Genomic DNA, 26,140 nt, shown 5'->3' with positions numbered 1-26,140 from the left:
AGTTAGCCCCCCTCTTCCCCCCCCCGGTTGGGGAGGAAACGTCTCTGAACTCGAGTCACGTTCCGGCTGCTTGATCCCCCCGCCCACCCCACCGCCGATGCATGCGCACACCAAGCCGGGCTCGGAGCTGTCCAAGTGCTGAAATTTATAGGCAGGGCAAGCTCACGTCTCTCTCCCTCATTCCGGCACAGGAGCGCAGCTGTTTCTGCAGCCCACACCAATCATTCCACAGCAATATTTACAACTCACTGCCGGGCGGGGGAAAAGAAAAGAAACAGCCCCAACAACGACTCCTAGATACTGATTTCCAAAGCAAAGGGGGAAATAAAACAAACCCACAACAGACCCTTCTCCAGCGTGGCAGCAGTTATTTCCTTTTGCATGATGTTCTTAAGGTAGCAGGGCAATTTCCCCCCCATCTTTCAGTAAAAGCAGCCGGGGTTACCACCAGTTCCGATGCTTTGTCTCTTTTGCATTGGCTGCTGGGGATGAGCCTGGGTTTGACCTGACCATGATTCCGAGGACTGGCACTTCTTATTTTTTACCCCCAACTTGTAGAAATCCAGATCGCCTCTTTTTGATTTTCAAGAAAATCAAATTATTGCTGGATTTGGGAATCTAGACAGCACAAGGTACTATCCCTGCTTCTCTCTGGAATCATTTCTGGGATATTATCCATAATCATCACAGAAAACAGGAGGAATGAACGGGCAGCTAGTGAAAATTTTGACAGCCTTGTTTGCATTTTTCTTAGAGACAAACCACTTCAGGTAGGTGAAATAACTGTATACTGATATTTACCAAAAGGTGTGGAAAACATAACTATGAGCAACCACATTACATTAACCTAGTTTATTTGCTACGTCTGAGAGTATTTCATATTAATTTTATATAGGCAATACCTTTTACACTGGAAGAGCCCCGTTGCTTGGTAACACACACAAAAAAAATCCCAAGTTTGTGCAATACATTTTCCAGTTCTCTGATTTAAAGGCTTATTTTTACAATGACACATTAATAAGCTCTACATAGCTGAAAAACATTTTAATCGTTTTTCCTTTTGGAATGGAGTTTAGTCTCCCCACTCCCTCTGGAAGTTATTTAGTAGGTTGCCTTATTTCCCTCCTCCCCCCCCCCTTCCCCGCAAGCTGTGGGAATGATTGAACTAGTTTTGTCAGAGATGTGGTTATTTGTATCCAGAGAACCAACCCTCTGAATCTGGGAAAACCTTGGACCAATTCATAATTCCTTTACACTCCTTACTTCAAGCAGCAATACATAGGAATGTCCCTGAAATTTCAAAGAAGAGAGGAGATATTGCTTCAGTTATTGAGCTTTCCTTACCATTCCAAAAAACACTGGAGGGTTATTTGTCAAACCAATGGTTCGCCTGAGTTTCATTAATGTAATATGTTTTGTTTTGTGTGTGTATGTATACATGTGTACATATACAAAGTGTGTGTGAATGCATGTGTGTACAGTGACAGAGTGAAATATTATTTATATTCACAAGTTTGGGATGACCACATCACTCAGTACTGGTGGTTCCAAGTGGAAACACAAGTGATTTGTGTTAGATCATTCCAAATAAGTGAACTGCATGGCTACCCACTTTTTATTATTTTATATTACATTTATACCGATTAAGTTGGGAATAATTTCTATTTTTGTTATATAGTCAAGATATCAAATCATTATCGCGTCATTGTCAGAAAAATGAAAGCTGCAGAATATGGTGGTAATATCACAAGTGTTGAAGATAATATACTATTCTAACAATTCTAATGTTTTAGTGGGGGGAAATAGGATTCATTTGCTTTAAATTTCAGCTAATCATGTTTGTTTGGCTATTTTTACAGATGAATACACACACATTGATGATAAACATAGTAACAAGACATACTGCTCAAAGTGAATTATGTCTTTTGGGCACATATTTAAATACACCAATACTGTAGAAGAAATAGTGACCAAATTACTTCTGATACCTCTTGGAGATGCTTTTAAAATATATTTAAAAAACCAGATAATTTAGGAACCAACAGAATTAGACATATTTTAAACTCACTGATTTAATAATTATTAAGACAGAATTAATGTCTCTGCAGTCCAAATGTATTCAGGTGCTTCTAATTTATTTTTCTAGGGAACAACCATCTGAGATTCCCTTCACCTGAAATATTGAATATGCCATATGCACAAAACTACAAATGCATGATGGTACCATTAAATTAATGTTAACCTCAAGACACAGACCTATTCGGAAAAAGTCTGGATATAAATACAAATTGATGGGAAAGATGGGGGCAATGGCCATTATCATTGCTCGCTGTGGGTTGGTAGAAGATTAAAATCAGATGTGTCTGCTTCTTAAACCCTTTTCAGAGAAAATAAACATACAGCTGGTAAAGAATGGGGTCTTTAATTAACACCATTTAAAACCAATTTAGATGCAATCTGTAAAGACTATTGCTGTTCCTATGTTTTTGTTTTGTTTTGGATATTAACAAAATCAACAATTTTTACTGTTGTGTGATGAGATTTGACAGTCATTGTATGGAAGTTTGAAGTCACCTTAAGAACCAACTTAAAATGATTTCAGTAGCATGCATGTGACTCACACAATAACATGAACTGGGATATCAAAATCATCAGGAGAATGCCTTAAATAATGCAGATAAGTTGAAGACATCTATTTAAAATCCTACATTTTTAATAAATTTTTGTAGTATAAGTATTCTGAAGAGCAAATTGTGATGCACTGATATATTTCTTTTACTTGAAACTTATTTTCACTTCTAAAATAAAGTTTTCTGATGAAAACAAGGATATATTTTTCTACCCATCTATTCATTAATACAGTCAGTGTCTTGATGAAGATTTTTTTTAAGACAATGGTAATTTTCTCCCCAAACATAAAGGCAATGAAAGCTGAATAGTCGCTAATGGTGGCTAATAATTTGTTTAGGGCGGCTTTCTGTAAAGAACATGATTCCAGATCTGGAAAATCCCCCTCACAGACCCTGTCTCCTTCAGATTTTTTGGACAAATTGATGGGAAGGACATCAGGGTATGATGCAAGAATCAGACCAAATTTTAAAGGTAAGTTTCTCTTTCTATTGATAAACTAATTGGAAGTCTTCTTGACAAACTATGGATTTTTGATAACCACATCTGTGGCCTGATTCCCCTTTCCATTATTCCAGTTTTACAGCAAAATCATTCTCTTGAAATAAATTATTCCATTGGCATATAAGTGGAGAAGCACAGTGGAGAATCAGGCCCCTGGTGCTTAAGATGGAGCTTCTTTTGGAATGTAGCCAGACATTACAATAATATTTGTAAAGGATCAGGTTTTGGTTTTGCTAGAAGTCATTTCTGAAAACCTCTCTAATTACTGATCTAAACAATAAACAGAAGAGTGCTCCAGGTTCCCTTACTAAAACAATTGGATTTGCTGATTTCTGAAGTTTCTAGACATACAGGGCCAAATCCTGAACTCTCAAGCAAAGCCCAAACAAAGGGCTGCTGTGCTCATTTAAAACTTTGAGGGAGTTGAGGGAATTAGGGGCCAAGTACCCATATAGTAGGCTTCTTCCAGCCACTGCTGGCTATGGGATAAGGGAGTGGACATAGCCCAATTCTCCTTTCATATGTTGATTTAGGGTTACCTAGGTTTGTGCTTTGCTTGGCCACTCCCTGCCCTGCCCTCATTCTCTCACTGTTTGCATTGCTGTGTGGAGAATCGCCATAAACACCTAAGCATCAGCACATAGATGCTGAGGCTTCCGCAGCTTGGACCACTTGTCAGTGCATAAGCAGTGTTACCGCTGCTTTTGCTCATTCAACATCCATGTCAGTGAGTTCAGGCTTTGGTCCCCAGACAAGAAGAGAGGGGAGATCAAGTTTTCTCTTAGGCATTTAGAATGGCATGAGAGCTCTACAGTTCTACCTAACTACCTATTTTTTTTTTCTTTTTTTACAAAGAATTCTATGCTCAAAGTGCAGTGATTCTTAGAAAAGTAACTATGTGAAAATGTACTTTTTTCCTCAATTGGTCTGCTCCCCTGTGTGTATTTCAGATTCATATCTGCTAGCTTTGGTGACAAAAATGGTTTGGGGTTTTTTACTACTTTTTTACTCCTCTTGGCCCTGCAATGAAAGCTATTCGTATGAGAGTGAAATGAAAGATGGTTGTTCAGCCAGTGGATGCTACTAATATGAGAGAGTGAGCTCACACATCAATGACAAAAATGTTCATTACATTTCAAATCAAGAACCAATTTCTGCCTTCACTCCCTCCTGTGCAAACTGCAGAATTTGGAATGTGAAATCTGTTTTTACTGTTTATGATGCATGAGCCAGGAAGAAGCCAGTGTGACTTTTATATTCCAAATAAAGCTTATGAAGCTGCCAGACAAACAAAATTCAGAAAAGCCCTTGGGCAATGACTTAAATGGTATTTAAGCATGTGTTTAAAGTTTAGCATGTGCTGAAGTGCTTTTCTGTAGCAGGGGCTGTGTTGTTAGTAGTAAAAAACACATCCAAATCATCTTCTGCTCTCACTCACACCCCATGCAGTCACATGGACTTCAGTGAAGTTTGATAGTGTGCAAAGGAAAGCAGAATTTGTCCTTAACTGAACAAATAAATAATTGTTAAGGACAGATTCTGCCTAGCCTTTACATGGGTGTGTAGCTGGGAAGGAGAATGCAAGAAGCCATCCCATGCTATGCTTTGTGTACATAAAACCAGACACAATAGCAATCTCTATACACAAGGGTGCACAGAGACTGCCTCTTCTCTACTCCATGAGGGCATGTAACACCTCTAAGGGAGAAGGGTGGGAGCAGACAGATCTTGTGGCTCTGCTTCTTCAATGCACTAGTAAGCAGAGCTGACTTGCTGCATGGGTAGGCTACATCCTATAAAAGAGGGCATGCTACTCCATTCCACAGTGCCTGAGACTAGATACTTCCAATGTTTCCCCAGGAGAGTGGAGGCTTCCCAGGGGTGCCAAAGAAGGACTGTACCGGCAAGGCATAGTTTAGCCCTGGATGATGATAAATATAGAACCCCCCCAATGCTGTTTTCACAAAGCCATTTTTCAGAGCAGAATTGCACTTTGTGGCATTTTGAAATCCGAAATTAAGCTTCAGCACTGGTACAACTTCCCTTCTTCTAAATCTTTCTGTGACGGTTCTAATAGGTGAACTCATCTGTTTCTATCTTCTCTATAAAGCCATCATGTTTGATGATAGAAAGTTAAGATGCTATGCATGGAGTTTTGAATGTCACATCACCAGTGAAAACCCTGAATAACCATAGCCAGGCTTGTTGGCCTATTTACTCTATATTCCAGGTTCCAGAAAATTAGCTGAAAAACACAATTTTGGCCAATGCCCAAATATATTAAACTTTTCCAAAAAGTACAAGTAGAAAGCATTGTCTTTCTATTTTTGCATAATTTCCCCTTAAAGTAAATAAACAAATAGGCAGATGGCTTGTGGGGAGGATCATAGTGAATTTCTGTTATTAATCTGAATAGTGTAAGGTGTTTTTGTATTGAGTTCAGTATTATGATCACGTTACAAGATACATTTTAGTTTCTAAGATTTTGCTGCTCTATTTTAGTTTGCTTTTGTGATTGGATCCATCAATACAATATTAATGTTCAAAGTAACAGAAATGTATTAAAGTGTAAAATGTCAAATTATTACATTATTGATTAAATTGTATAGTTGAGCACTTTTTAAGCCAAAAAGGCATTTGCATGAAGAGTCTTTTTTTTTTTTTTAAATCTATTATTTGATTATAGGTTATGGAATACATAAATATTAAAGGAACTGTGAACTATAGTACTTTGGATATGCATTCATCCAGATTACTTTTGTTTCATATCAATAACAGTTCAATCACACAGGTTTTTTTTTCTGGGCTATACCTGGCATTTTTTGTTTTGTCAGAAAAGATTCTTGAATTCATGAAGAAGGCAATTCTATTGCATCCTCTTATTCTATGCTACTGAATGTACTTTAATTTAAATACATTTATATGACAGGTTTCAAAGGCTGAGTCACTGGAAAACAGATAGCTATTTGGTTAACTTCTGACAAAAAGGCAATTCACTTTAGTGTAAAGGAAAAATAATTGTTCACTTAAGCAAAATGCTTTATCCAAATAAACACATTTTTCTCATTTGCATTCTTGAATAGAAAATTCAGATGGATTAAATGAAAGCAACAAGGTGAATATTAAATAATTTAAATATCAGCCACTGATGACACAAGTTGACATTTAGCTCTTTTAGCAGCAATACTGTTCAGTGCAGTCATTTATACGCAAGTGACCTTATAAATTATCACTGCCATTTGCCATTATTTTCAATAGAAAATTGTTTTCCAGTTCCTATAGGTCTAATAAGAGATTGTGTGCAAAACCACCAGAGGGTGAGAGTGGTTGTCACCCTGATGGGCACCACAGCGTGAGCTAAGAACAGAGTGGCTAAGAATTTCCTTGCTTAGAGCCCTGTAAGTCAAACACTTAGACCCTGCGAGGGGGGATGGTCCCAGAGCTCGGGCTCCAGCCCAAGCCTGAACGTTTACACCACAATGAAACAGCCCCTTAGCCTGAGCCCTGTGAATCTGAGCCAGCTGACACAGGCCAGCTGCGGGTGTTTAAATGCAGTGTTGACATACCCTAAGAGGCCTGTACTTTAACTTACCTTTGCATTTTACTTAATTTGATGGTCCTAATAGCTTAACAAAGGCCAGTGAGATGACTATCACACCATATTTTAGTTTATATAATTAAAGGCCCAATCCAATTCTGATCGAAGTCAGTGGGAATCCTTCCATTGACTCAAGTCAGCATTAGATCAGGTGCAGTGGCTCAAGCTGATGTTTTGCTCTTTTAGCTGCCTTGTCAGGAGAGCCTCGTTTCTACTAAAGAATAATACGTGCAATTTGTTCGGCGCACACAGTTCACTAACATAATGTTAAAGTCCTGTCTTAAATTACATAAACAAAGACATTTTGAGTGCAGAGTGGAGCTTTCTGTTTAACTTACCTCATTCTTCTTAGGGATAGCAGCCAAGGATATACTTTCTCTTAGACAAGAACAAGAGATAATGAAGTAGTGTTGCAGTGTTCCGGCCTGGATTACCACCTGTTCACCTGAGGCTGATTCAAAATGATGTGCAAAAGCACACGCAATACCATGAAGCCCATGCATTTCAACAACTTAATCACAACATGGGTCATGTGGGTCACAGAGTGGCAGCCTAAAATTAGAATTTCCTGGCAGTTAACTTTTAAAGTCATTTTAATATTTTTTTTATTTCCCTTTGTTACAACTGTGTAGTCTAAAAGCAAATTTAAAATGTAAACACACATTACAGCAAATCATATATGAAAAGCTACTTGCCAGTCATATCGATATGTCAGTCCCACAAAATGCAGTAGAAAAGAACACACCTGACACTCTTTCAGCAGAAGTTTGCAATGGATTCCCACTATAGTTCAATCCCAGTCTGCTGAGCACTGCTGAAAGCTGTGTGAAGAGCCAGCCAAAATGTTAGTATTGTGCTGGGTGAAATCCTGGCCCTGTTGAAGTCAGTGGTAAAACTCTCATTGACTTCAATGGAGCAAGGATTTCATCCCCATTGTTTGCTCAGCACCTGTACACAGAGGTCGAACGAAGTAGGAAAAAAAATGAACACAGCCTTCACCCATGTGAGCAAATCTCCAGATCCATGCAGAAAAGATCAGAGGTGAGGCGAAGGGACAATGGTAGGAAAGGAAGTGGAGATAGGGTGCTGGATCCTCAGCTGGTGTAACTGGACACAGCTCCACTCATTTCAGAGGAGCTATATGGATTTACACACATTCAGGCTCTGGTTCAGAATGAAGGGAAGACATAGATGCTCATACACAATTCAGTGAATGCTTTAGGATTATATTAGGATTTTCAATGACTCATACTGCCAGTCGGGAGCAGCTCGCTCTAGTGTACTTAATAGTTACACCTAAGGGAAAATATGGGTAGGTACAGCCATGAGGGGACTAATCACTGGCATACCTGCTCCCAAGAGTTCTCATGATTGAGAACTATGATATGATCAGTTCACAGTTGATCATATTCAGCCTGGCTGTGTCGACATGAATTCAGATGCAGGGACCCGGTGGCTGTGTAACTTTCCTTCTGTTGGGAGGAACATGGATGACAAAGACAGCCCCACAAGTGGGCAGTACTAGATAAGAAAGGAAGGTGGTCTGGGAGACCAGAAGATGTTTTAATGCATCTTCTCAGTAGCCTATGCCAATGAGTCCTCTATGGAACCCTGTAATCTAAAGCTGCTCCCTAAGCGGAAATTCTGGGGAGAGGGGTGGCACTAAATACAGGAACTCTCTCACAGGCTGATCTCACAAGACAATTCCCTTCTGCGGCACAGGAGAATTAGCAGGTGCAGTGGGAAGTAACATACATCTCCCTGCACAAAGTTTGGTGAATCTATTTTTCTCACAGCCACTGGCTCATGATGGCTGTTGAGCGTAATGTTCTTGCCAGCCCACTAGCACCATCAACCTTCAGCTTTACTCCATTAGCCTCAGCTTACTTCCTGAAAGGATCATGAGGCTCAGCAAAGCACCAGGCTCTACCAGTGACTCAGAATGGCTGATAATGCAAAATCCTTAAAACAAAATAGTATTTTTAGTGTTTTTATTACATGCCTTGGGACCAGTCCTGCTGGTGCTTCTGCAGGAGACAGTGAAGGTCTCAATCCAGTTGTGCCAGGGGCATCCCCATCTGACTGACTAAAATGATTAGCTGCCTGCTTTGAGCTGTAGGACAGCATTAAGCAAGTGGAATGGGTGCGGGGTCTGTGTTTGGCAGGGGGTGTGGAGGATTTGTCCCCATTGTCTCTAATTGTACACTCTATTTTGGCATAGAAGAGATCAACAATATTGGTTACAGTGATGCTGTTAAACTGCATGTTCATAGCTATAGTTACATCTAGCTGTTTTCTTTTAAGTCATGATTTATTAAAGAATCTTTCCATTTTTTGTATGCACTTGCATTTAGGATTTCAGCAGCAGCGCATTTTTCTTTTTCACCAGATTGCAGTGCTGTTATTGCAATTTATTGTGTGGTGTCTTGCCCAAAAGCTGTTGTTTCTGGGACAAGAGCACATGTGACACTCACTGAAGTTATGTGAAGAGAGATGAAGTTTGGGCATGTAATGGCTGCAGTTATGAAAGAGTATTTTGTGATTATAATTGTGTAATGTCATTTTCATGCTTAGTCAGTGGGTTTAAATCTGAATAATAAAAACATGGACTATAAATTAGCCTGACAACTGTTACAGGAAATGGCTTATGCACTTTAATACTCTAACTTCTTGGCACCAAGTGTCAGATTTTCCCTCATGTTTGAATCCATTGTTTACTTGTTTGTCCACTGCATGTACCAGGAATAAATTACAAAAACATTTAACAAGAGAAAGAAAAACCATTACATTACAAGGAAAGTGGAATGAGTTGAGCCATGGTTAATACATGGCAATGTAGTTCTTGATGTGCTAAGAAGAGGCACTGTATGCAGATGACTCAACATGAATCAAAAGATGCCAATTTAAATTAAATACCTTTAAAAATACCTTGTAAAATATAACTCAGGTAACAAATGGAAAAACTCACCATGCAGCACTGGCTATGAATCTGCAGAGCTTTGTTTGACCACGGTTAGCAACCTTCATAAGCCCAGATTTCAATGGCTAACAGCTAGCTTCCCTCATAAGACCAGAAAAAACACTATTCAAAAACTGGTTATTTGCCACACCATTCAAGATCCATAAAGGTCAAAGCCAACAGAAAGCAACATCCTGTGCTGTCTCCACGGGGTGTGTTAAAGGAGCAAAAGGACGCAAATCACCCTTCAGCCAGTGTATCCACATTGTAACTAGGAAGGATTCTCCTTTGAGAAGTAGGTGAATGGCTGGACCAATGATCTGTCAGTTTGGGAACGTGGCCAGGCCATCATCCTCTCTATATGTATGCTGCCATTGCCTGTGAGCATTAGGTGGAACACTGCTATGGGGATAAATGTTATCTGCCATGAATATTCTGCCCTGAAATACTTCCAGCTGATTTCTGATGAAGTTGTGTGCATATCTGAGTGCCAAATTTGGCTGTATATCAGGACAAATTATTCATAAACAATTGTTGTATCCTTTGTGTGAAACATAGTAAAGGGAATGCTATCCAGCCGCAGTCTGTTGGCATGCCCAGTTCACCTGATGTTTTATTTGATAAACCTATTTACTGTAGCTATGCAAGGAACACTCTCTGTTCTATTTCTGTTTGAATTCCTGTATACAGTCTGCAAGGGCATTTGTGGGGGCTTATGTGCTGTGCCCATCTCTCTCTTTAATTTAGGGTTCTCTTCCAATAGACCAGTGTGGCCAATGAGAGTTCCATGGATTGATAGTGATAATTGTCGTTATGGTGTGTTTCCTTTATTCAGAATCAGTGATTTAATGAAGAGATATTACTGGATTTGACTGTTGCCATGGCATATTGGCCTGCTGCTGCAACATAAACTACAGAAGGAATTTACCAAAAAAATAATGTCAAAGCAAAACCCAAGATCTTTGATATCAAAGAAAGATACATTGATGTTCTGATAAAATTCTATTTAGATTGTTTTATTTTTATCATATCAAATTGCTAAATGTCCTGCATAGATGTAAATATTTCATGCAATGGAAGCTGACGCACTAGAGTGACTCACTCAGCTAACATCTTGATGTGTTCAGGTTGCCTTAGAAAACACATACAATTGATAGATATATATAATGTATTTTATGTTTTTATATATAAACTTACGTATACAGAAGAATATAAGAAAGACCATACTGGATCAGACCAATGGTTCAGCAGTCCCAGTATCCTGTCTTCCGACAGTGACCAGTGTCAGATGCTTCCGAGGGAATGGACAGAACAGGACATTCTTCTTTGACTGCTGGGCCCTGTGTGTATTCCACACATGGCATATGCATGCAGACCATGTGCCTGAGTCCAGAAATTCTTCAAAGCAGTGTCCATTGGCCCGCGCATGCACAGTAGCTCTCCTTGTGATCCCAACCAAGGGTGTAAGAGGCAGTGCAGGTTGATGCCTCTCCAGTTCCTTCTTACCACTGAATGGCCTGAGTTGGAATTGTGTCCTCCTTCACTCTGTACTGCAAAGAAAGAAAATATTTGTAGCTAGTTATATAGCTTGGCTTAGTAGTTAGTATTTAAAGTTTATAATTAGCACAGAGTATTTCTTTTCCCCCAGTTGGGGACCCCTCCCTGGCTCCAGGACTATGCCCAGAGTCCTGGGATTCAAGAATTGCATCTCCTGCTCTTGCTCCTTCTCCATCAGTAAAGAACATCAGTGATGTCTGTACTGTCTGGGTGAGTTGCATGTCTCTGCAAAGTGCAATATCTATTGCTCCTTACCACCCAGAACTTGAGAAGCCCAGGAGCTTCACCTATGAAAGCACCTGATGGAGAAGGCTATGAGGCCCCTCCCTGATCTGGGCCAGGGAGAACCCCTGTACATTTATATAGTGGGGTACTCCACTATGGGACCTCATTGTGTCCCAAATGAACAGAAAGCCCTGCTTAAATTGTTCTAGAGGAGTCCTGGGTCATAACTCCCAGGGCGATGCTTTTCTGCTGCCTTGGACAAACAGCCTCAGATATGCCTTTCCTCCCATCCCTCTACTTCCACAAGTCATAGGGAAGATATGTCATGACAGAGCCAACATCATTCTTCTAGCTCCCTACTGTCCCAGACAGTTCTGGTTCACGGAACTTCCAGTAATGTCTGCCCATGCACCAGTCAGAATATGCCCATTCCCAGATCTCCTAACCCAGGGAAAAAAGCAAACATTCCAATTTGAGCTCACTCCATCTCATGGCCTAGTGTCTGGATTGGCATGGGAAATACAATGGTCATGTGTGGCCCCCGTTCAGAAGATCCTTAACTAAAGTAGAAAGGATTCTATTAGAACCTCCCATCTGGCCAAATGGAGATGCGTTTTGGCCAGGGCACAACTCCACTAACCTTCTATAGATACCATAAGCATCCTGGTTATCCTAGACTATCTCTTGTCCCTGAAGACTTCAGGTCTCACTATTACGCCTCGTAACAATTAGTGTCTTCCTCCCTTGGTGGAAGGACGTTGCATCTTTACTCACTCTGCTGCAATATGATTTATGAAAGGTCTGATCAGGACCCTCCCATCACTGCGAAAACCTACACCTCAGTGGGACTTTAATCTTGTCCTGTCAACGCTCACAGGTCCACCCTTCGAACCTCTGGTAACTGTATTCATGACCCACTTGTGCATGAAAGTGGCATTCTTAGTAGCTATCGCTTTGTACAGGACAGTCGGTGAGCTTGGAGCTATCATGGCGGATTCTCTTTACACAATGTTTCACAAAGAAACGTTTTCTCCGACTACACCCTAGATTTCTCCCTGAGATTGTTTCTGAGTTCCATATCAATGAAACAATATACTTGCCTGTATTTCTTTCTGAAACCCCATGCTTCCTCTGAAGACAAGAGACTTCACTCCCTTGATGTTCAGCATGCCTTGGCATTCTACCTGCAAAGAACCAAACCCATTAGGAAATCATCAAGACGTTTTATTGCCATAGCAGAGAAAATGTGTGGGCAAACCATATCTTCCCAGAGGATTTGTAAGTGGGTTTTGGGATGCATTTTAGAGTGCTACAAGATAGCAAAACTTCCTCTCCCTGGGGGTGTCACAGATCATTCCATGCAAGCACAAGCTTCCTCCATGACATTCCTATTGAAGTTCTGCGCAGGACATCTGCAGAATAGCCACCTAGAGTTCCATCCACATGTTTGTAACACATTATACCCTAGTTCATGCCTTGGCTGCACATACATCAGTGGGATCAAAAGTATTGCAAGCATTTTTGCTACCTGTTTCCTCGCACTCATCTCCCGGTCTGAACATTGCTTGCCAATCACCCACGTGAGAAATATACAGAGGGACCAGCACTTGAAAAAAGCACTTGAAAAAATGTAACTGGAGATTCTTCAAGGTGTATGGTCCCTACCTGTATTCCACTACCCACCATCCATCCCCTCTGCTTTGGATCCTATTGGATTTGCGGCAAAAAGAAGAACGGGGGAAGCCTCAACCCACACTGCCTCTTGCACTCATGGCTGAGAGCACAAGGAGAGCTAATGTGTATGTGTGGGCCAACGGACACGTGCTTTGAAGAATTTCTAGACTTGGGTGCATGGTGAGCATGCATACCACATGTGTGGAATACAGATAAGGACCACACATCTTGAAGAACCTCCAGTTACAGTAAGTAACCTCCATATTTATTGGGTGATCCATCCCATGTCATCCAGTCCCAGCTTCCAGCTGTCAGAGGTTTAGGGACACCCAGAGAGCACAGGGTTGCATCCCTGACCATTTTTGGCTAATAGCCTTTGATGACTCCAAGACCTCTTTCTTGAGTGGTAATAGCCAATTAAGACCCCATCATTTTGTATGTATAGTTGGGATTATGTTCTCCAATGTGCATTAATTTGCATTTATCAACATTGAATTTAATCTGTCATATTCTTGCCTAATCACCTAGTTTTGTGAGATCCACTTGTTAACTCTTCACAGTCAGCTTTGGACTTAATTATCTTGAGTAATTTTGTATAATCTGCATACTTTGCCACCTACTTATTTATGCCTTTTTCCAGATCATTTATGTGATCCAGTACAGATCCTTAGGGGACCCTGCTATTTACTTTTTTCCTATATGAAAACAGACCATTTATTCCTACCTTTTTTCCCCTACCTTTTAACCAGTTGCTGATTCATGATTCCCTCTTATCCCATGACTGCCTACTTTGCTTAAGAGACTTGGTGAGAGATCTTGTCAAAGACTTTCTGAAAGTCCAAGTACACTATATCCACTGGATCACCTTTGCTCACATTTGTTGATGCCCTCAAAGAATTCTAATAGATTGGCGAGGCATGATTTCCCTTTACAAAAAGCATGTTGACTCTTCCCCAACATATCGTGTTCATCTATATATCTGATAATTTTATTCTTTACTATTGCTTCAACCAATTTGCCTGGTACTTAAGTTAGGCTTACTTGCCTGTAGTAACCAGGATGGCCTCTGAAGCCTTTTTTAAAAATCAGTGTCACGTTAGGTGTCCACCAGTCATCTGTTATGGAGGCTGATTTAAGCGATAGGTTACATGCAACAGTTAATAGTTCTGTAATTTCATATCTGAGTTCCTTCAGAACTCTTGGATGAATACTTGGTCCTGGTGACTTCTTACTGTTTAATTTATCAGTTTGTTCAAAAACCTCCTCTACTGACACCTCAGTCTGGGACAGTTCCTCAGACTTGTCACCTAAAAAGAATGGCTCAGGTGTGGGAATCTCACATCTTCTGCAGTGAAGACCGATGTAAAGAATACATTTAGTTCTCCACAATGGCCTTATTTTCCTTGAGTGCTCTGTTAGCACCTCGATCATCCAGTGGACCCACTGATTGTTTGGCAGGCTTCCTGCTTCTGATGTATTTTAAATAATTGCTTTTGGTTTGTGTCTTTTGCTGGTTGCTCTTCAAATTCTTTAGGACTGCCTAATCAAACTTTTACACTTGATTTGCCACACTTTCTATTTTCCTCATTAGGATTTGACCAGTTTTTAAAAGATGTCTTTTTGTCTTTAGCTGCCTCTTTTACTCTGTTATTTAGCCATGGTGGCATTTTTGTTTTTGGTCCTGTTACTGGTTTGTTTTTTTTAATTTGGGACATACACATAGTTTGAGCTTCTAATATTGTGTTCTTAAAAAAGCTTTCATGCAGCTTTCAGACATTTCACTCTTGTTCCTTTTAATTTCCACTTAATTAGCCTCCTCATTTTTGTGTAGTTCCCCTTACTGAAGTTAAATGGTGCTATGGTGGGTTTCTTTGGTATTTTACTCCCTACAAGGATGTTAAATTTAATTACATTGTGGTTGCTATTTCCAAATGGTTCACCTATATTCACCTCTTGGACCCAATCCCGTGTTCCACTTAGGACTAAATCAAGAATTGTCTCTCCCCTTGTGGGTTCTAGGACTAACTGTGCTAAGAAGAAGTCAATAATGGTCTCTAGAAACTTTATCTCTGCATCCCATCCTGAGTGACATGTTCCCAGTCTGTACAGGGATAGTTGAAATCCCACTGCCACCAGAGTCTGCCGCTGCTCCCCAGCTCAAAGCATGGGCTACCACACCCAGTCTCAGTTAAGGAGGTTTATTCTTTTATAACAAAGATTAACAAACAAGTAGAAGGCAATCTTAAGTCAATACCTGTCCCAGTGGTCTCTGGCTCTCCAGTTCTGGACAGCTTCCTTATCTCCTCCAGCTCTGCTCCCTTCTTGAAGCTATAGCCACAGGGTTGCTTCCTTAAGCTCCTGGCATCCTTGGGGACCCACCCAGGAATTAGCTACACTCTAGCGTGGCCTCTGCTGACTGGCACTCAGCCTGCCTCGGTCCTTCCTCCCCAGCTGTCTATCAGCAGCTCTTCATAGGCCCAGGTGTAGCCCAGTCCTCTGTAATTAGCTGGATTGGGCTCACCTGCTTCAGTCCAGGAGAGCTGGGCTCAGTCTATCCACAGAGACCAGCTACCCTGTGATACCCCCATTATTATTGGGCTTTCTGTTTTGTAGCCTCTCTAATCTCTCTGAGAATTTCACAATCAGCACCCCCACTGTGGTTAGGCGGCCTGTAGCATATTCCTCCTGCTATAGTCTTATTATCCAAGCCTGGAATTGCTATCCATAGAGATTCTATGGTACAGTTTGATTCCTTTATGACTTTTACTCTGTTTGACTGTATAGTTTTCTTTCACGTATAGTGGCTCTCCCCCACCAGCACAATCTACTCTGTTTGTACCCTGCTATTACCATATCCCACTGATTATCATCATTCCACCAAGTTTCTGTGATGCCTATTATATCAATATCCTCATTTAATACCTGGCACTTAAATTCACCCATCTTAGTGTTTAGATTTCTTGTATTTGTATACAAACACTTATAAAATTTGTCAGTATTTAGTTGTCTCTAGGATGACCAGGTAGCAAGTGTGAAAAATTAGGACAGGTTGTGTGTATGGGCGGGGGGGAGAGGGGAGCGGGAAAGTAGGGGGGGAATGGGTGCCTATATAAGAAAAAGCCCCAAATATCAGGACTGTCCCTATAAAATCAGGACATCTAGTCACCCTAGTTGTCTGCCTTGATGTGATGTAACTGAATAGGCCTCTTTTTTGTTTAACTATTTGTCTTTGGCTCCTACCTGTGCTTTGTCAATGTCTACCCTCTCCTCTTTACTAGGATATATAGTATCCCCTTTAATAAAACCTCATCTAAGGGATGTGTCTATTTGAATTGTGTGCTCCTCCATACCTGTCTGCTTTCCCTCAGACCTTAGTTTAAAAACTCCTCTACAACCTTTTTGATTTTACATGCCAGCAATCTGGTTCTGTTTTGGCTTAGGTAGAGCCATCCTTCGTGTATAGGCTCCTTCTTTCCAAAAAAGGTTCCCTAGTTCCTAATAAACCTAAATCCCTCCTCTGAACACCATCATTTCATCCATGCATTAATACCTTGCAGTTCTTCCTATCTACCTGGCCTTCCACATGGAACTGGTAGCATTTCAGAGAATGCTATCTTGGAGGTCCTGGACTTTAATCTCTTACCCAGCAACCTAAATTTGGCCTCTAGGATCTCTCTCATACCTTTTCCAATGTCACTGGTACCTACATGTACCACCACCACTGATTCTTCCCCAACATGGCACATAAGTCTGTCTTGATGTCTCAAGAGTTCCTCAACTTTCGCATCTAGCACACAATTCACCATGCAGTTCTCCCTGTCATCACAAATATAACTATCTATATTTCTAATAATCGAATCCCCCATTACTGTTCCCTGCCTATTCCTGATAACAGGGGTCTCCTCTCTCGGAGAGGTATCTTTAGTGCAAGAGGGTACCATGACATCATCTGGAAGGAAGGTCCTAACTATGCAATTGTTTGCCTCTTGATCCAGCTTGAAGTTCTCCTTCCTTGAGACTTTCATCCTTCTTACCAGCACAGAAGCTGTCAGATCACTCTACTGTGTCCTGGAAAATCTCATTTATGTACCTCTGTTTCCCTTAGCTCCTCCAGTTCAGTCAATCTGGTCTCAATGACATACATGCCACCTGCCCAGAAGGTGGTATCGTACATGCTGTATTCAGTGCAATAAACTGGATAGCCCCTACCCTGTTGCTGGAGGACTTCTGCCTGCCTTATTTTTACATTTGTAGGGTTTTTGTTTGTTTGTTTGTTCAATCTCTCTCTCTCTCTCTGGCAGGGGCACCATTTCAGATTTTGGTGGGAGGGGGGAGGCAACTTTAACTGTGATTCTAGCGGCTACGTAGCCACCTGAAAATTCTAGGGTTTTTTTGCAGATAATAACTGAGAAATTATTTGACAGGAGCACTGTATCTAATTCCTATATAAAGAAAGAAAATTAAATAAATATTAGACCCACTTTCCTCTAATACTAACATGTTCTGACATCTTGTGTCAAGTCATTTAAGGGACACTGCTTAGATTTAAAATTTTAATGTATATTCTTACTTTGTTATTTTGTACAATTGAAACATCTATATTATTTTCTATCATTTAGGCTACTTACTTTTTTGCAGTTCACCAAACCTGGAATAGATCATTTAACTTATGGAAGCATCCTACTAGGGCCAGGCCCTGTGAGTTTATACTGAACCTGCCCCAGGTTATAGGGGATGTTGCCATACTACAAATATTAGACTAGAAACTGACTTTAAACAGGAATGAAACTGACACTTTCAAGTCACTTTCACAATATTGCCAACCTCAAATAATCAAAAATCATGAATCAGGCTCACCAAAATCATAAGATTGGTTGAAAAATCATGAGATTATGTAAAAATAATAGATTTGGTGTTCTTTTTATTTGCCTTCTACTTTTTTAACCTCTGGGGTGCACTGGAGTCACATTTTGAAGCTGTCTCCACAGCCATGAGGGCCAGAAACTTACTTTTCCTTTAAGAATGAAGGCCGACATCATCACATATCCACTTGACTCCAGGAGCTGGGGCTTTAATGAAAACCATAATTATCATGAGACTCATGACAAAATCATGAGAGTTGGCAACATTGTTTTCTGTTTAAAGACTAGTTACTTTCCAGAAGGCTCTTAAACACAACACTACAGTGATTGAATTGCAGTTCTCACAGGAGAATATTTAAAACCAAACAGCAAGAAAATTCCACATTTTAAATTCCACACTGAGAAAATAATTGAGTCATTTGAGGAGGGTCAAACCTTGCAGTCCTTAATCAGGTAAACTTCTATTGCTGTCAGCACCTCCACTCTAATAGATACCTCATATCACCCTCTTTTCTGAATATAACCTTGGCTCAGAGGGCATGGTTGTATTTCTTCTGAGTCCCCTGTGTTCTCTCTTCAACACCCCTCCAACCCCACAGAGGGATTCCTATCTACAGGTTCATCTAAAGACTTCCAGATCCTTAATCTAATCACCCGTCCTTTCTTATCTTAATCATGCTGCCTTTGTTTGTAAACAAAATATCTGGGGCACAAACTGAGAGCAGCCCCTCCCTTCTGTAGAACTCACATTCCACATTCAGGTTGCCTGGGGCTAGGATGTGCACCTCGATCAGACCACCTGTACAAAAATTGTGGCACCCCATCTCTCTCTCTCTCTCTGTTTTGGGAGGAGGGCTATTGGCCTAAGTTTAGAGAATGTTTATTAGGTGTATCTTGCTCTCAAGCTCCATCTCTAAACTCTCTTTCAAAACTCCATTGGCTGCTCCTGTTCGCTAGCTCTTCTGGTCACTTGTTGCTGAGGTCCCACCAGAAAAAAAGCGGAAATGATGTTGGAAAAAAGCGGAAATGCAGTCAAACACGCCCAAAATCAAACCTATGACAAAGGTGGCAGATGTCTTTTTAAACCTCTGTTCTCACTCAGTTAGCCCCGGCCCCTTGTCAAGGAGTCCTAAAGGGATTAGCGATCAAAGGGTGGCAGGCTAGAACCTCATTTGGAGCCCCTCAGCCTTGCTTAGGAGACCACTAGGCTCAGCACACAGCCCTCCCAAACAGACCCCATTATAAACTTCAATCAAGTAGGCACACCACAAGTAAACAAGCACACAAGAACAAACCAACTAACAGACAACAAACTGACCCCCAGGGTCACATAGTCGCTCCTCCTTTGCTTGGAGAACTCCCTTGCAAAACTCCCCTGATTTGTTGCTCTTGTTCATGCCTATATGCGCACAGACACACGCATAACATACTAAAAGTGTGATGGGTCCATGACTCCCAGGGACTTCACATCATGGGAATTTAGCTGCAATTTTCATTTCCAAATGTCAGTGCTTATAAGATCAGGCCAGTCTGAGGTGTTTTTCTGGGGCAAAAACCAGAAAAATCCTATTCAACAAGAATAAGAGTTGTCTAATGTAGAATGTTCAAAATTCAGAGAATCTAGAATCCCTGTGTCCATGTGAAGCCCCACTGAAGTTCCTTGCAGTATCTAATGAGCACCCTGTTCCAGAAGACATAATTTCAGTAAAAGAGGTAATATAGTAAAGACATAAAATACACTGGTTAGCCCCATTTACAAGATGGTGCCATTTCTTTTAACTTAATATATGGAAAGAACTGGTGATAGTGACAGTTTATTGGTGAAAAGAATCACTGAAGTATGTTTTGAGAAGGAATTTGAATGAAGAGAGAGTGCTTGTTTGGTGTATAGGGAATAGGAAACTGTTCCATGCATAAGAGATAGCACAGGAGGAAAATATGAAGGTGGGTGGAGAAGGATACAAGGTGAGCAATAATGTAGAAGGCTGTGGTAGAGTTTAGGAACAGCTTAGAGATAGTAGGAGGAAATGAGAGCACAGTTACACAGAGTCATAGAGATGAGGACTAGGAGTTTGAGTTTAATACATAAGGTAATTGCCAATGAAGGCAACAGGGAGTGATATGAGCTGAGAAGGAAGAGGAAATTATTTTCAGAACAGCATTCTGTATGGATTGCAAGGGGAACTAGCTTCAATACAAGGAGGTTAAAGAGGAGGATGTTGCAGTAGCTGAGGTGTTCAAAAGGCAGAGAACTGTTGTAGTGGTAGAGGTGATGAGGCAAGGCTAATGATGAAGAAAGTAAGTGAAAAGCTGGCAGGCTTTGGAAACAAAGTAAAGGAACAGGACTCAAGCAGAAAGTAAAGGAGTCAAACAGATTCTGAGTTTGGGTGTCTGGGTGAAAGGGAGAATAGTAGAATTATTGATCAATACAGGTCTTGATTCTGCACTCAGTGAACTCCAAAGTTCCCAGTCACTTCACTGGTGCAGGATAAGGCCTGTAATGGAGGGAATTGGAAGATTTGGGTGTGAAAATAAGGAATTCAGTAGTAGGACATCAGATGGTTTGTGAAAATGTGTATGAGTGAAAGTGATCATGAAATGATAGATTTCATTATTCTAATGAAAGGAAGGAGTGACAGCAGCAGAATAAGACAATGGACTTCAAGAAGCTGACTTTAACAAACTCAGGCCTGGTCTACACCGCCGGCGAAATTCAGCAGCAGTCAACGGGAGTTATGCAAGCAACACAGAGCAGCTTGCGTAACTCCTGTTGACTTCGTAACTCCCGTTTAGCACGCCAGCTCCACTGCGCTGTGCCAACAGGAAATGTGTACCTGTCAACACAGTGCTACACTTTCTGGGGAGGTGGTTTTATTAAATCGACTTCCGGATCGATTGAGCGGGTCTTCACTTCTGTTCAATCAATCCGGATAAATCGATCTGACAGCAGCGACTTTGCCACCGTCAGCGTAGACATACTCTCAGACAACTGATAGGTAAGGGCCCATGGGAAGAAAGTATAATGGATAAAGGAGTTCAGGAAAGCTGGCAGTTTCTTAAGGAGAAATATTAAAGGCACAACTGACAACAACTCCTATGCGAAGGAAAGACAGGAATTATAGTAAGAGGCCAATATGGCTCCATCAAGAGATCTTTGATGTCCTGAAAAGCAAAAAAATGAATCCTATAAAAAGTGGAAATATGGACAAATTCCCAAGGAGTAGTACAAAAGAATAGTGCAAGCATGTAGGATAAAATCAGAAAGGCTTAAGACACAAAATAACATACACAAAAGGGACATAAAAGGCAATAAGAAATGTTTCTATAAATACATTATGACCAAGAGAAAGACGAAGGAAAGTGTAGATCCTCTACTTAGTGGGGAAGGAGAGCTAATAACAGATGACATCAAGAAGGCTGAGATGTTTAATGCTTATTTTGTTTCAGGCTTCATTAAAAAGGTTAATGGTGACCAGATACTCAATACAATATTAGCAACAAGGAGGAAGAAATGCAAGCCAAAATAGGGAAAGAACAGGTTAAAGAATATTTAGATAAGTTAGATGAATTCAAGTCAGCAGGACCTGATGAACTTCATCCTAGGGTACTTAAGGAACTAGCCGAAGCAATGTCAGAACTGTTAGCAATTATTTTTGAGAACTCATGAAGGGCAGGGGAGTCTTAGAAGACTGGAGAAAGGCAAACATAGTACCTATCTTTAAAAAGGGGAACAAAGATGACTCAGGGAATTACAAACCATTCAGCCTAAATTCAATTCCTGGTAAGATCCTGGAAAAAAATATAAAGCAATCAATTTGTAAACACCTAGAGAATAATAAGGAATAGCCAGCAGGGATTTGTCAAGAACAAATCATGCCAAACCAACCTAATTTCCTTCTTTGACAGGGTTACTAGCTTATTGAAGGGGGGAAGCAGTAGCGATATATCTTGATTTTAGTCAGGCCTTTGACACAGTCCCACAAGATATTCTTATAAGCAAACTAGGGAATTGTGTATAGATGAAAATACTGTAAGGTGGATACACAACTGGTTGAAAGACCATTCTCAAAGAGTGGTTTGCTATCAAACTGGGAGGATGACTCCAGTGGGTCACTACACCACTACGCCATTTGAGGGGGTGGATTTACTGCGTCAACTTCCTGATCGATTGAGCGGGTCTACACTGACCGCTCAATCGATCCAGAAAGATCGATTTGACGGTGGTGACTTTGCCACCGTCAGTATAGACATACCCTGTGTGTCAGCGCCCTGACGCACAAATCTGTCTTCCTTACCAGGAACCTTCTCGATACTCTACCAGTCTTAACCTTGCCTAGCAGGTATTTATCAGCTCCTCAGAAATGTCTCTCTGCACTGCACACCACTTATCATGGTACATTCACAGAAGATATTAAGTTTGCTTCTGTTTTATAGAGTCAGTACATTACAGCTTATTAATTTATCTAGTGTAAACACAACCTTTCCTTCTAACACACCACTGAGTTGGTTTATAGTAAAAATAAAACAAGTTTATTAACAAAAGGGCATAGGTTAAGTCAGTGACTCTCAGCCTTTCTAGACTACTATACCCCTTTCAGAAGTCTGATTCGTTTTGCAAATCCCCAAGTTTCACCTCACTTAAAAACTACTTGCTTACAAAATCAGACATAAAAATACAAAAGTGTCACAGTGCACTATTACTGAAAAATTGCTTACTTTCTCATTTTTACCATAGAATTATAAAATAAAGCAATTGGAATATAAATATTGTACTTCCATTTCCATGTATAGTACATAGAGCAGTAAAAACAAGTCATTGTCTGTATGTAATTTTAGTTTGTGCTGACTTCGCTAGTGCTTTTTATTTAGCCTGTTGTAAAACTAAGCAAATACCTAGATGATGTACCCTCTGAAGACCTCTGTGTACCCCTGGTTGAGAACCCCTGGGTTAAGTGATACCAAGTAAAAGGAATAAAGCTAGATATGGTTACAAACAAGTAAAAGTAAACATACACTTTCTAAAGTCTAAGACCTAACTTAACAAGCTACAGTCTTTGTTCAAGGTAGTTTTCTCACCAATCTTCCTTTCCCAGCAATAGTTGGCTAACTCTTAGGCAGGGTCCTCAAAGAGTCCAATGTGTTGGTTTTCCTTGTCTCTCAGATGAAGGATAACTTAAAGTCTTTCTGTGTGTCTTTATATCTCAAAGTCTGCCCATATTTTTGAGGTCAAATTGATCTTCTGGGGGTCAGTCTCCTATCTCCTCTCAGGGTCGACTCCGTCTTGATTTAGGTGTCCCCTGCAGTGCTCCCATATGATGCTTCCTGATGCAATTTTGTAATGTAAATGTTCCCTTCCTGCGGGTTTTGATACCAATGAATAGCCCATTGAATTTGGCCACACCTGGTTTGAGGGGTTGGCCCCTTTCCTTTGTCTGGAGAAAACCTCTTTATCAACTCTTGAAACGCTTGGTTTAAACACCTTTAGTCCAGCGTTTCTCAAATGCGGCCACCGTAGCCGCATGCGGCCACCAGAGGGTTTCTTACAGCCATGGCAATCTCCTGGGCAGAGATGGGGGAGGGGGCAAAGCAGTGGCCCCTCCCTGCAGTGGCCAAGGACTCCGGGGGAGGGCTTCTTAATCACAGAGTTTAAAGCGTAATCTCAGTGAGTATCCATAATGCCACATACAGCATTGTCACATACATTTCACAATGCTATTATTGACCACTGTGTGATTTCAGATGATGCCTTCCCAGGTATATTTTGTACAAATAACATTGCCATAGTGTGTAGGTTGCTTAGGCTCACACCCATGCCTCAGCACACATTGTGCTCTTTACATGTTAATCAACAGCTCAGAGTCATTAATGCAAAGCAACTGGTTGTTCTCAGAGAATATTGTGACACAACTGCCTTTGCAATCTGCTCACGCTGATAGTTCTGGTGCTCTCAGCAATCATGCCTGAAAAGCTGCAACCTTCCCATTCTCTGATTTCAATGAACACTCTCTAGAGCCCAGACAAGATCTTCACATGCCAAGAGGAAGACAATCAATTCAAATTCCCGAAAGGAAGAAATAAGTGGTACCAATTGCTAAATGGTTTGCAGTGGAGTGGTTGAGTTAAATTGAAATGGAAGGACCTGAAAGTAGTAGGCTCATAAGACATGTTTTTTGGTTTGAAATATATAGGAAGAATTAAAAGTGTAAGATAAAATTGTCAAAAGTGAGTTAGTCATGCAAGAACCTAACTCCTATTGCAAGTCAATGGGGCTTAGGCTCCTAAGTCACCTAGGTGCTTTTAAAATGTGTACCCATAGTCTTATTTTCATGCCCAGGGATTTAAGTGTAACTGTATATTATGAAAATAAGGAGACCGGGTAGCTCAGGATATTGGCAATTGCATATAAAGCCTTCGCCTCTAGGTCACTGATCTGGAGGCAATGCTGCTAAGTAGGGACTCAACGCTAACATCTCCATGTCAAGTTACTGCATGCTGCACAGTAACATCCCATGTGATCACTGCTACAGTGAAGTAAAATCCTAGAGTGCACATCAGCGTACTAGTACTTCAAAGCCTAGTACACTAAACTGTGCTGCATGACTTTCACGGCACTGCAGCAGAGTTTGCAGGGGCTGTTATTGCATGGCAAGCTGGTGCCTGCTAGATTCATGCCCTGGCTTGCTGCAAAGTAACTTGATGGGTAGACAAGCCCTAAGTGAAATGATCTTGGCACAGTAACCCCACAACTGGAACCTCTATGCATTTCTGCTGGGAATATCATCAGAAAAGGACAGAAATTAATAGGCATGATGAATGGACTATCCTATAATTCCAAGAGGTGGTCCCTATAGAGCAGAGTTGAGGTTCTTGAGTGGTATGAGGAAACATACCCTGCTCCTTTTGGACCCATCCTATGGACAGAGGTTATCACTCTTTAGGAATGCCAACCCAGCAACTTTCATGAGCTCTTTAATGCATATAAAAATTGGATTTAACTGAGGTTTTCTGTCCTCAAAACTTTGCTGGGATTTTACCTGCATGATTCCCATTAAATTCAGCAGCAGTTTCACAGCCAAAACCCCATGCAACATTTCAAAACTGTTTTGCTGAATGTGTGGAGTTTGACCACAGTGTGTGTCAATATGCAGATAGCTCTGGTAGGAGCTATTCCAGAGGAAATGCTTTCTTTTCTGTGACTCATTTTGTAATCACTTTGATCTGTCATACCTTTGTCTTTGGTGTGAGGACAGGACATACTTGGTAAAGGACCTTTAACTCTGGAACTTGCTTCTCTTTGGACTGACAGTCTGATTATATTGACATTGAAGGTATATGTTGCAAGGCTGTGTATTTGTGCAGGTGTTTTCCAGTGGTGAATCAAAGGCAGGAAGCATGTTAATCCTTTGTGTGAGGAGAAGAGTTCTGTTATTTGTTGCCTTTGTGTTTATTTAGATTTATTTGTGTGTGTGTAATTTTTTATTGTTCATGTGCACAGGCAGAGGATATTAGGCATATTGTATACAAATTGAAAAGTAAGTAAAATCTAAATGCCTCTCAGATAAATAAGGATATACCTAAACTATGGTTCGACATGTCAAAATGTATGGATTGGTCATGGGGAAAAAGGCAAAAGTGTCCAGGAAGCCATGGATATTATCTCTTACATTTACCCTACTTATCTGATTGGCTGTGATGATCACAGTGGGTGTGATCCAGCTCCAGGTGAAGTCACTGGAAAGTTTCCCATTGAGTTTAGTGGGAACTGGACTGACACACTGACAGAGTGCATACGTACAGTATTAGGACAATATATATAAAACTTCAGTAGTATCACAGCAAGCCACTCAAAACAACACACTGCAACCCAGCTTTCCAAACCATTTAGCAGCCCAAACTTCGTTCCCCAAAACACTCCAACAGCTGATACCACCACTCAGCTTCTGAACGAATTTGCCATCCTTGGACCATAACGAGTACAATTCATAGAGTCAACTGCTTAACCAGGCTTCGATTCCAACAATAAGCCACACTTCCATTCGAGCTACCAACCCCAATTTCCCTCAGTTCCGTAGGATGAACACCTGACATAATTTCTCAGATGAACAGTCCTACTAGAACACATCAAGCCTGACT

General features: G+C 40.8%; 1 protein-coding gene across 1 annotated transcript in view; it reads left to right on the top strand.

The window, feature by feature from the left end:
• Positions 1 to 268: 268 nt before the first annotated feature.
• GLRA2 (glycine receptor alpha 2) overlaps positions 269 to 26,140 on the top strand; it is a 151,607-nt gene continuing 125,735 nt past the window's right edge. Inside the window, exons 1-3 of the mRNA XM_067566161.1 lie at positions 269 to 395; positions 559 to 770; positions 2,969 to 3,102. Coding sequence (XP_067422262.1) covers positions 703 to 770; positions 2,969 to 3,102 — 202 coding nt within the window. The 5' untranslated portion in view covers positions 269 to 395; positions 559 to 702. The remainder of the gene's footprint in view (positions 396 to 558; positions 771 to 2,968; positions 3,103 to 26,140) is intronic.

Source organism: Emydura macquarii, unplaced genomic scaffold (genome assembly GCF_026122565.2).
Source record: "Emydura macquarii macquarii isolate MOO-44397 ecotype Brisbane River unplaced genomic scaffold, CSIRO-AGI_Emac_v2 contig_2734, whole genome shotgun sequence".
NCBI lineage: Eukaryota > Metazoa > Chordata > Testudines > Chelidae > Emydura > Emydura macquarii.
This window is presented reverse-complemented; position numbering and strand designations above follow the sequence as displayed.